We start from the raw sequence: 12249 nt of genomic DNA, 5'->3' as shown, positions 1-12249 counted from the left end.
AACATACGCACAGGTGTAAGTACCAGCATAGTTTTTACTCATGATTTTTACTCATGAATTTTGTTTCACATCAGAATACATTTGGACTGTATGCTAGGATATGGAAAGTGGCATCTTGTGGTGCACCAGGCCCACTTTGCTTATCACTTGGCTACACTGAAGAGAAGGTTGCTTTTACCACAGCAGTGTAATAGAAAAGAGAGAGAGAGAGAGAGAGAGAGAGAGAGAGAGAGAGAGAGAGAGAGACTTACTCTTAAAAACAGACATTAAAAGCAACATACAGTCACACAACCTCAGAGAAAAACAAGCACTCATCCTCATATTCACATCCTGGTCACATCCTGCTCCATTAAAAGCAATCAGGGGCAGTGAGAGTGGGGAACAGGCCATGTGAAAATCACTTGCAACTGTGGATGTGAGTGTAAGCAAGCTCCACTTTAAGCAGTGAAAAGCTAACATGTCACACAGCCTCTTTCTCCTGTCTACTAGACCACCACTTTATTGTGTCTTTTTAGATACATGCACACATACTAACTTTATGCCAATCCAACCACTCTGAATACTTTATTTCAAATACAGCATCATGGATATGATATGAACCATATAGCTTACATTGTGTCTCACTTCATGTCAGTGCTCATATCTGAAGAAATATCCATTTATAGTTATCACAAATATCACAGTTTTAGATGTAAAATCACATGAACAGGGGACTGAGACTTTTGTCTTCTGTCTCCATCACATTTCTTTTCTCACTGGCATTCTGTGAAGCTGAACAGAACTGATGGGTAGTGAGTCATATGTTGTTTTGTTGGTGGTTTATGAAAAAGCAAACATTTTTGGATAATTCAGAATCGCAGACTGCTTATTTGACTCAAACTGGTTTTTATGAGTAAGTATGTACTAGAGGTAGGACAAATGGTTCTTATTTCTCTTGGGTGCGTGTGTGTTTGTGTGTGTGTGTGTGCGTGTGTGCGCGTGTTTGTCCGTGTGTGTCCGTGTGTGTGCGTGTGTGTCCGTGTTTGTGTGTTTGAGAGAGAGAGAGAGAGTAGTGCTTGGGAGAGGAGTGTCGAAGAGGCGTGTAAATCCTGGCCAGTGGAAATGGTACAGTTGTGTGTGTGTTGCGTTGACAGGCTGAGAGAGCCTGAGCATGTTTTGTACTAGTCAGTGACAGGACTGCAAATGACTGCTGCAGTGAAATGTTTTATAACATTTTCTCTTAACGTCTCAGCCTGGGAGCAGTGTACACATTTTTGCTCTTGACTAAGGCTGATGTTGATTTTGGATCAGCTGGTGAGGGTCACTGTCAAAGACAAAGCACAGTGGGCGGTTCACTCTGTGCCATAGCACATAGACAAACAGCAGGCAATCAAAAGGCTTGTGTTGTTTTGTGTTTTATATATCATATAGATAGATAGATAGATAGATAGATAGATAGATAGATAGATAGATAGATAGATAGATAGATTTGATGGGTTGTGCATCTGAGGTGCTTTTCTGATCACGATGATTGAAAAGAGTGCTTATTTGAGTTACTGTAGACTTCTTTTCAGCTCGGACAAGTCTGGTCATTCTCCTCTGATCTCTCTCATCGACAAGGTGTTTCAGCCTTCAGATCTTTTTTGATAACAGTATCGTTTTTACACCATTCTGTGTAGACTGTTGTATGTGAAAGTACCAGGAGATCAACGGTTTCTAAAATGCTTAAAACAGCTCATCTGGCAACCATGCCACATTTATGTTTGATGTGAATATTACCTGAAGCTCTTGTCCTGTATCTGCTTGTTTTTATAAACAGTACTGCTGCTACATGATTGTCTGATTGGATAACTGCATAAATGAGCAGGTGTACAAGTGCTCAAATTAAAGTGTATGTGTTTGTGATTGTATATTGTGTTTCTGTCTGCCTGTTAGCCAAGGCTCCATGTCACTCAGCTGTCTTCTGCTTGTGAAGGCCAGCAAAAACAGCATGAGTCCAACTCATAGATACAATTAAGAGATATAGCCTGAGTTCCTCCAGCTGAGACAGGCAAAGATGGAAGATAGGGGCATGACAGTGGAGGGCGAAAAAGAGAGACACTGACATGTGAGACGCGAGAGACAGGTACAACAAGAGAGAGGGAATTGACACCACCTCGTTTGTACACAGCACTCAGTGAAAAGGTGTAAGTCATTTTACCAAAAGAAGAGAATTTGGCTTTAAGCACATGCCTTACTTTATATTATTGCTATTACTGTATATAAATTATATATTGATATTTTTTTCTTTGGTTTCACTGAAAATGGATTTTCAACAATGATTAGGTCATCACATAAAGAAATGTTAAACTTAATAATGAATGATGTACCAGTCCAGCTTAATTTTGTGTGCTTAAGCAGATATCCGATACCGACATCCTAACAGTGATAGAGCTGACTTTTTATGGCTTGATGAATCCTTGATAAGTTGTATCCTATGGCTATTCTATGTATTTTCTCTAGCCTAATGACACTTTGTGTAGTCTTCATATCATACTGTACATACATGGGGAGAATGTAAAAGATATACTGTATATCTGTCACTGGGGTGGTAACATAAGGGCAAATTAGAATATACAATCCACCGGGCTGAAATTTTTGTTTGGGACAGTGTAAGGAAACCAAAAAGCTTGGAGGAAAATACATGAACAGGAAAAATTCCAAATGGAGAGAAACACAAGTTCAGGAGAAACTGGCGTCCCCAGTGCTGTGAGCTCTGCCACCCCATGTATGTAAATTTAAATTATGTTACCTGTTCCCATTCATGACTTTTTTTACTATGCTGACTCACTGTCATATGTATGTGCTTTTGAATGGTTTCCTCTTAGTTTGTCCTTGTGCTTGTCTTTGCTGGTGTAACTTACACCAGCTATCTGTGGTCAGTCTTTCAGCCTACAGCTCTGGTTTTGCCCTTGACTGCAGTTTGACGAACCCACTGCATCTATTATTCACAGAGAGGCTTTTTGTTTTTGTGCTCATGGCTCTCGCTAAATACTCCAAAGCCCTCATCAGTGTGGAATGGAGTTGTCAAACATTTGTCTGCCTTTGGCCTCTCAAATAAAATAAATAGAAATCCCTGCTTGAGTGGCTAAAATGAAAACCCATTGTCTTTGTTCTGTTTCATACAGAAAGGACGATCGGTCTAGTCTTTGCACATTTGTCTGACGTTTCAGTAAAACCTTTCCACACAGAACTTTTTTTTGGCGTTCATTTTTACCCTTTCACTGTCGATATTTAAAGAGTTCTGTTAAAATGTCAAGGCATGGCATACCCAACAATTGCCATGGGAACAATGGTATTCATCATGATCAATTTGCTGACTATATTTGCTCCCTTATTGGCTTTTGGTGGGTTTGTGCAAATATTTGATACCTGAGGGAGCTGTTGGGAAACAGACAAAATTAGCATATTATTTAGAAGGAGTCACCATCTGATTCTAACCATAAACCTAAAATCACACATCTTTAGGAAATGGGTTTTACAAAAAAAAAAGTCACACAGAAACTGTGTATGCACTATTTCTGTATTGATGAAGTTCTGTAAAAGATTGAGCTTTGTGCAGCTTCTTCTTTGAGTCACAAAGAACAGGGAGAGCATTATTAATTATTTCAAATAGTTTAAAGACTGTGTCTCAGATGGATTCATATTTCATGCAGTAGGAGGAGAAAGTGTGTTTCATCTTCTGCCTGTAATAACTGACAGAGCCTACACAGCCTGTCCTCTCTCAACCTTCAGCTTCTGTGGTGTCGTCCTTTCTCAACTTCCAGGTCTTTTTTTTTATGTTTCTAATGTTAAGAAATTCTAATTTTAAGTTGTTTTTTTTTCCAAATATGGTTGTATTTGAGGGTGAGAATTATTCTGTAACGCTTGTTATGTTTCTAGAGGAGGAGGAAGATTTCAGGTCTATGTGATTAGTCTGATGTTGGGCGAATAGGCACTCTGTAGAGAGTTGTTTGGCTAGTAGCGCTTTATACTTTATTATTCACTTTATATTTAGAAAAGCTTTATAAAGTGGGGCAGCCTGATTTAATGAGTGTCAATATTTTATTACTCTTGGTTTTAGACAGATTTTTGTGAATAATTTTACAAATTTCAATTGATCAATCAATTGATTTTTTTGAACTCAGTTCTTCCAGATAGAGACATAAATTGGTTTTACATTCATAGAACAAAATTGGTTTATTATCTTATAATCTTTAAGAACATTTAGTACAAGAAGTACAGTATTAAGCTCCTCCCCTTCTCAAAGACAAGCCATTTTACAGCCAGAGTAAGAAAATGAACTGAACTTACTAACCAGCTATGTCCCTCTCTGCCCCCCAATCTATCTATCTATCTATCTATCTATCTATCTATCTATCTATCTATCTATCTATCTATCTATCTATCTATCTACTTTCTCAGGATGTTGACAGAGTGTCGTGTGTCTGGGCTTCAGTCTTTCTTGACTGTGTTGCTGCTTGTCACTCTGGAACAAGGTAAGATCTTCCTGCTCATTTAGATCTCTGTACTTTCACACTGATATTTCTATCCCAGAGCTTGGTCAGTTTTTTGACCAAGTAGGACTTTTTACTTGTAGGACTGGATTTCAGCAGAGTTGGATAGCAGTCTGTCCGATCCTCCGTCCACCATCATGGCTCTACAGTAGCTTAACTTTTATGTATTAAGCCTACACAGCATATTAGGCCATGTTGTCACCTGGCACAGCATTGTTTTCAATTTCTTGCTGCAAAAGTTTTACTTTTGTCCTTTCATACCATAATAATTACTGTAGACCTTCAGTAGGTGGGATAAAGACAAATTTCCCCAGGCTGCCTCCCTGGGCCCTCGGCCAGTAAATAGAGAGTGCACAAGGAACACTTTCATCTGTGAAAGCCTCATTTCTCGGCATTGCCACCTAAAGACTTATCATCAGTCACCATAATGCCTATAGCTAACTGTCTCAACTCATCTATGTCCTTGTGAGTGTGCTTACCTAGCCATGAGAGAAAGACAGAGAGAGAGAGAGAGAGAGACAGAGACGGAGAGAAAGAGAGGGTCAAAACCATGATACACACTCTGTATATAGCATACAGTATTCCGCCAAAACCACACTGGATTACAGGTCATTTTAATACTTACAGGTAATTGTAATACTTTTGTGGACGGACTTCTGACAGACATATCTATCATGTCTATCTATCTGTCGGTAATACAATGCCATAATCTTTATTTGTAGCGGATTAGTTCTATAAATATTTGTATCTCTGTTTGGATTTTAACCTGATGTGGGCATGACACTGGAAAGGTAGAAATGCTAGCACCGTCAGCATGGTCTGTGATCATTTTTTAACCAAGAACCTCAGAGATCTGAGGATGACATCATTCTCTTCCCTGAGCAAATCAATTTATTTACAAACCATCATTAGAGACATGAATGCAGTGGCATGAAAATAATAACTAAAACCCTAATTTATTTCACAGTGACGAATCAAAGGTCTGAGGCTAAATCATCCAGTTGTTGGTAATTGCAATGGACTTTCAGTGAGCAAAATAAATATTTTAAGGCATTATGTTCTAAAATCAAGAAATTCTACTTGTAAACATTATCACAGTTATTGTTATTTTTAGACTATGCATTGGGTAATGTCCATATCTGCAGGGTCAGAGGACAGTGAGAAGAGAGTCTCTCATGCTAAGGGCTGGGAGAAATTGCAACTGTTGCCATCCCTATCTTTCTGTAAATCTGCTGCCATCTGTAGTCATTGTGCAGGCCGTATGGTGGGCTAAACAGTGAAATCCGGTTGGGGCTCAACAGGAAAAAATTTGCTTTATGTTGGTAGAAGTGTGAACTCTCTTGACATGAAAAAAAAAAAAGGAAAATAAATTCAGTTCATCATTCTTCTCATCTACACACACCACAGGATGCCTGCAGTGTAAATAAGTGCTTTCAGTCATGCCTAGCTTCCAGATACTCTCAAAGATGTGGCAATGTCTCATGTCCATTCCACGATGCCGGAATGAATAAGGAAATGGATGACTGGGGACTTTGGGAAGATGGTGGAGCTGAAGGGTGGGGGTGTCAGAAGGGGTTGGTATTTTGATGGGGAAAAAAAGCAGACAGAACAAAGCAATCCTTTGCTAGGTCTGATAAATGTGCTATTACCTAACACAAGGGAGGAAATTAGACATGATTGCAGCCTCTGAGTCTTTATGAGCTTGTGAGAGTAAAGCAGTGGTGCTTCACTACAACCTCAGTTAGAATTGATGGGGTTTGTGCATTGGGTGGGTTACAGATGTATTTTGCAACACAGCCCTGGCCAGGATAGTCAAAAAATAGATAGAAACACAATTGAGGGCAGATTAAAACACAGTCAGAATGTATAATTTTTTTAAAACATTTTATACTTTCATTTTAAAATCTTGGATTAATGTTATTATAGAGATATAACAATAATAAAAAACTTTCACTCCCCTTCCTCACACCCTTATTATCCTCCTCCCAGCCATACATACCTCTGTTGCCATGGAAATGATTAAGGGATGTGTAAGAAGGGGGCTAACATCTGCTCCCCGTTTCTGGGTATGAGGTCTATTGTGTTAAAGGGCTATTGTCTTCCTTTTGTAATAAAAGGTCACGTGTTTAGTATTCTGCAAATATCTGCTAATCATAATATTGATGTAGCACCGAGCAGGAGGGACAGTAAATATATTTTCCCATAATGATTTCTTTCAAAAGGGAGAACTTATTTTGTCTGAGCTCTCAACTGACAATAAAAAGGCAGACCACACAGATAAAACCCTCCAGATTCAGTAGCTGAATGAATTGACTGCAGATGTGTTTGCGATTATTGATCAGTCACAAACACAGTAACTGGATATAGGTGGTGTTAGCCAACCCAAAGTCAGCACAGAATAGCATATTTCTACATAAGATGGTTCTCTTATTGTTGAGATACTTTTAGTATTGTTGTGAGTTTGGCTTTTGTTTCTGATACACAGCCTTTAAAGATACTTGTTGTATTGTGTTGAGTAGACAAAAGTTGACAATTACAACACACTGACTGTGTTCCGTTCCCTCGTTCCTCATTCATTCTATCTGTCTCTCTTTTATGTAATGTACTGTATCTTCACTACTGTTGTTTTGATTGTGTCTTATTTGAAAAAGGAATTATTAAAGATAAAAAAAAAAAACAGCAGCAGATTCTCAAACAAAGGGAGAGTCTCAAGGGAGTTTGGCTTGTTGAAACATTTCCATCTAAATGCAGATTTGGTATATCTGCTATGACATGGCTCTCCAATACACATTCATTATTTAACCATGTGGGAATAAAGCAATTTTGCTAGATTCTTTTGGGTCGTAATTTGATTTTTAAAGATGGCATCTGAATTTGATTTTTAATTTAATGTTGAACGATCTGTTCTCAGAAAATAACACCAGTGTGTGAGGCTTTATTGTTGGTATATAAATAGTATTTTTTTGATTTTGCAGTGTATTCAGTTGATTACAGAATATATGATGACCTCTGGCAATTATTGCCATGCATTATATTTAGTACAATTAATAACTGATTGCTTGTGTATCTCATGCATGAAATTTAGCAATATGTAGGTAGATTTGGCTCCTTGCATTTGGCTTCAGGATGCGTCCCAGTACACAAGTGTGACATTCTGTGGAGAGGTGTGTTGTAAACGTGGTTATGCCTGGGGGAGGAGAGAGATAGTAAAGGGGTTGTGTGTGTGCATGCGTGCATGTGTGTGTGTGTGTGCGTGCATGCGTGCGTGTGTGTGCTCTCTCCCCAGAGCCTTATGTTCACCACACATCTGCAAGGTAAAATGTCACTTTGCCACTGGGAAATACGTATCGCATTGAGCTAGAACGGATTCCTAAGAGCATGTTTAATCGTTCTTTCTTTTACTGCATAAATTTACTTCGTTCTATGTTATATTAAAATAGTAATTATGATAAGTCATGCCAAAGGGTAAATTCTTCAGAAGAACTGCGTAGCGATTTTAATGGATGGATTGCACTCATCCATCCGTAGATTGGTTCAAATCTAGTTCTATTTGTGTGCTTTATCATAGTTTTCTTATTTCTTAACAGCACAATATATATCTGGTCAGATGAAATTCTAGACTGATCAAACACTAAAATACAATTCAGGCTCTGTCTCTTTGTGAGAATCCAAGCTATTGCACTGAGAGTATATGGCAATGCTTTCCTTAAACACAGGAGATGAGTGTGCTACTTCAGCCGCTCTTAGAGGAGTGGGCAGCCATCATCATTCCCAAGATGAGCTGAGCCATTATCCCTATGGAGTGCTGTGTGGTTGAAAACACATTATCTGTCAAGCCATAGTGAAATGTCATCCCAGATGCCATTATAGGATCACATTTACCTCTGGGGTGCTAATTTTGGGTATATAAAATGCATATAGTCTGTATTTTCTGTAGACAATTTTAGTTGACATTCTGTTGCATATAAGACTTTAAATTGTTGGTGAAATCTACTATAGGGGTTCAAGATCATGCTTTCATTAACCTATAAATGTTGGTATTATACCAACAGCATTGTTGTGCTGCTGTTATTAAACTCCTGACAGAAATGCCTTTTCTGTACTAACTGCATTAATGTGTATTAGTATCCAGCAGTCAGAGGAAGGCGATATTCAACATTATATTTCAGCACTTCAGGGGGCTGGTGTAAGCATGTAAGACCTGTTTACAGTAGGTCATCTAAAGCATTCTCAGATACTAAGGAATGATTGACTATATAGTGAGGCATGTGTTAGTGTACAGAAATTGATCCATGTAACCATCTCTAACCATACCTCTAGCTGAAACATCTAGGTGACCGTGACTTAAACTGACGATTAAAAGTAAAGCCTTTTATCATTTATTAGCTCAGTTCTCCATTAACATTCAGAATTTTGGGCATCTGTTAGAAGAAGCACACTGTTCTTCAGATTTGCAGAATATACCAATCAGCTATTACATCAAAAGCACTGACATGTGAAGTGAATAACGTTGATTATCCCATCAAAATTGCACCTGTCAGGGGGGTAAGATATATTAGCCAGCAAGGGAACAGCTGTCCCTGACGGGCACATGAGTATGGTCTGATGAATCACATGTACATCAGTTGGATGACTGGGTGCAAATGGGTCAATTCTATGGGAAGAAGGCAAATCAAAGGAGTCATTGGGATACGTCGGGCATTGTTTTGCTGGGAATCCTTAGGTCCTGGCATTCATGTGGATGTCACTTTGACACATACCACCTACTTAATACTTAATATTTAATGATACATAACACAGTTAAACATTGCTGCAGACAAGTACACCAGACAAGTTTTTCCCTAATGGCAGAGGCCTTAATCAGCAAGATAATGCATCTTGCCACACTAAAAACACTGGTCAGGAATAGTTCGAGAAATATGACAAAGTGTTCAAGGTGTGGATTGGCATCCAAATTCCCGAGATCGAAATCCAAATGTGCTTCTGTGACATGGGATGGACAAACAGGTTTGATACATGGAGGACCCACCTGGCAACTTATAGGACTTAATAGATCTGCTGCTAACGTCTCGGTGGCAGATACAGCACCTTCAGAAGTCTTGTGGAGTCCATGTCTTGACAGGCCAAAGATGTTTTTGGCAGTACAAAGTGAACTACGGGAGGGGGCACGGTGGCTTAGTGGTTAGCACGTTTGCCTCACACCTCCTGGGTTGGGGGTTCGATTCCTGCCTCCTCCTTGTGTGTGTGGAGTTTGCATGTTCTCCACGTACTCCAGTTTCCTCCCCCGGTCCAAAGACATGCATAGTAGGTTGATTGGTATCTCTGGAAAATTGTCCGTAGTGTGTGATTGCGTGAGTGAATGAGAGTGTGTGTGTGCCCTGCGATGGGTTGGCACTCCGTCCAGGGTGTATCCTGCCTTGATGCCTGATGACGCCTGAGATAGTCCAAGGTAGTTCGGATAAGCGGTAGAAAATGAATGAATGAATGAAGGTGAACTACGCAGTATTTGGCAGGTGGTTTTCATGTAAAGGCTGATCTGCGTATATCCCAACCCTTGACAAGTAACATTGTAATGAGATAATCAATGTTATTCGCTTCACCTGAAATGTGATTTTAATTTTAAGGCTGATTGGTGGAGCATGTCTTTAAAACGATCTAATGGTACACCAAAAACACTTTCCAAGGTAGAAAATATATACAGTTGAGGCCAAAATTATTAGCCCCCTTATGAAATTAGACAAAACTCTTGATTTCTCCATGGAAATGACCATTAACAACAAGTGTTTTATAGTGTGTTTGTTTCCAAAATAACAAAGACAAAATCTCCACTAAGTTTGATTAGGATATTTAATTGAAATAGTGAGTTGAAACAAGAAAGGGCAAAAATGAAACGTCCAAAATTATTAGCCCCCGGTCATTAATAGTCAATAGTGAACCCTTTCTGAGCCACAACTGACAACAACCTCTTAGAGTAGTTCTTTACTAGGTTGGCACAGGTTTCCTGAGGGATTTTAGCCCATTTTTCCATTGCAAATTGCTCCAGCTGGTCCAAATTACATGGCTTCCGAGCATGGACATTCACTTTGAGCACTCGCCACAGATTCTCAATAGGATTGAGGTCTGGGCTCTGTGCGGGCCACTCCAGGACCTTTGTTTTGGTATCCTTCAGGAACTGTTGGACCAATTTCGATGTATGCTTTGGGTCATTGTCTTGTTGGAAGACCCAGCGACGACCTAAGGCTAGACTACGAGCAGATTTCTGCATATTATCCCTCAAAATGTCAACATAATTTTCTTTTTTCATGATGCCATGCACCCGAACAAGGCTCCCTGTGCCTGAAGCTGCAAAACAGCCCCACAGCATGATGCTCCCACCACCATGTTTAACTGTGGGAACTGTGTTCTTAGGGTTGAAGGCCTCACCCTTTCTTCGCCAAACATAAGCAACATCCATGTGCCCAAACAGTTCCAGTTTAGTCTCATCAGACCAAAGCACAGACTCCCAAAACTCATCTTTACCTTTCAAATGTTCACGGGCAAACCTCAGTCTAGCTGTGATGTGCCGCTGTTTGAGTAAAGGGGTTCTTCTGGGACGATGGCCCTGAAGCCCACCACGATGAAGAGCCCTCACAACTGTGTTCCTTGAAACATCAACTCCAGAAGAGGCCAGGTCAGCAACAATCATCTTGGCAGATGTCTGGGGCATCTTGCTGATATCTCTGACTATTTTCCTCTCCAGGGTTCTTGAAATCTTGCGCTTACGACCACGCCCAGGTTTGTTTCTTACAGAATTTGTCTCCTTGTACTTGGCAATGATGCAACGTACGGCGGTTCTAGACACTGTGAAAAGCTTGGAAATGGCAGTATAGCCTTCCCCCTTATCATGAGCCTCCACTATCTTCTTTCTGAGCTCAAGACTGATTTCCTTTGTCTTTGGCATGGTGAGTAAAAGTAGTCTCTCCCAATAATGTGTTCAAGTGCCCTGTTCCTTGGAGTCCTTTAATGCTGATTGAATGCCCAGGTGTTGTTAGGAAGCCAATTGACTGCACAGGTGTGGTTTGAAAGCTGATTGATTAATTAGGTGTGTTTTGAAAGCTGATTGATTAATTGGGTGTGTTTTGAAAGCAAATATTCACAAGGGGCTAATATTTTTGACCACCCCATTTTCACTATATTTGATTATAAAGCAAGCCTAAAAATGTATTTTATATTCCAAAATGTACCAAAAGCTACTAAATAGCACTGGCGAATGTTTGATTATATCAAGTTTTATCAATGCTGCAAACATTGGAAAGATCTTTAGGAAAATGTTCCAAAATTCCTGGGGGGCTAATAATTTTGGCCTCAACTGTACTAAAGGTACAAACACACTCATACAATGAGTACATTTTTTTTTTTAACTGGATAGGTTAAATTCAAGTTGTCCTTATTTTTAACTTTCATTTTAGGCTGTTTCTTCGTGTATAGCAAATGTAACGAAATGTTAAATTCAATGGAGATAACATTTTACTGCACCAATATAGATACAGTGCACCTTAAACAGAAACAACCTTGAGACATGCCGTTCTTTCAGTGTGTGATTAAAGCCATCCTTTTTACTTTAAATCAAAAAAATATATAAATTCTGTGAAGATGTAAACCAAAGGTACAAAACCATATCCAATGAATTTAAATTAATGAGTGAAATGCTTTCATCCGGCATTTCATCCTATTTCAGTTTTCCCTCTTTTTATAC

General features: G+C 39.3%; 1 protein-coding gene across 2 annotated transcripts in view; it reads left to right on the top strand.

The window, feature by feature from the left end:
* The window catches only part of ncanb (neurocan b), a 93053-nt gene that overhangs the window by 17419 nt on the left and 63385 nt on the right, over positions 1-12249 (top strand). For both annotated transcript variants that reach the window (XM_060880076.1, XM_060880068.1), the window contains exon 2: positions 4423-4496. In XM_060880076.1, the coding sequence (XP_060736059.1) occupies positions 4424-4496 (73 nt within the window). In that variant the 5' untranslated portion in view covers position 4423. The remainder of the gene's footprint in view (positions 1-4422; positions 4497-12249) is intronic.

This window comes from Tachysurus vachellii, chromosome 1, assembly GCF_030014155.1.
Source record: "Tachysurus vachellii isolate PV-2020 chromosome 1, HZAU_Pvac_v1, whole genome shotgun sequence".
Classification (NCBI taxonomy): domain Eukaryota; kingdom Metazoa; phylum Chordata; class Actinopteri; order Siluriformes; family Bagridae; genus Tachysurus; species Tachysurus vachellii.
The sequence above is the reverse complement of the archived record's forward strand: the minus strand, read 5'-3'. Positions and strand labels throughout refer to the sequence as shown.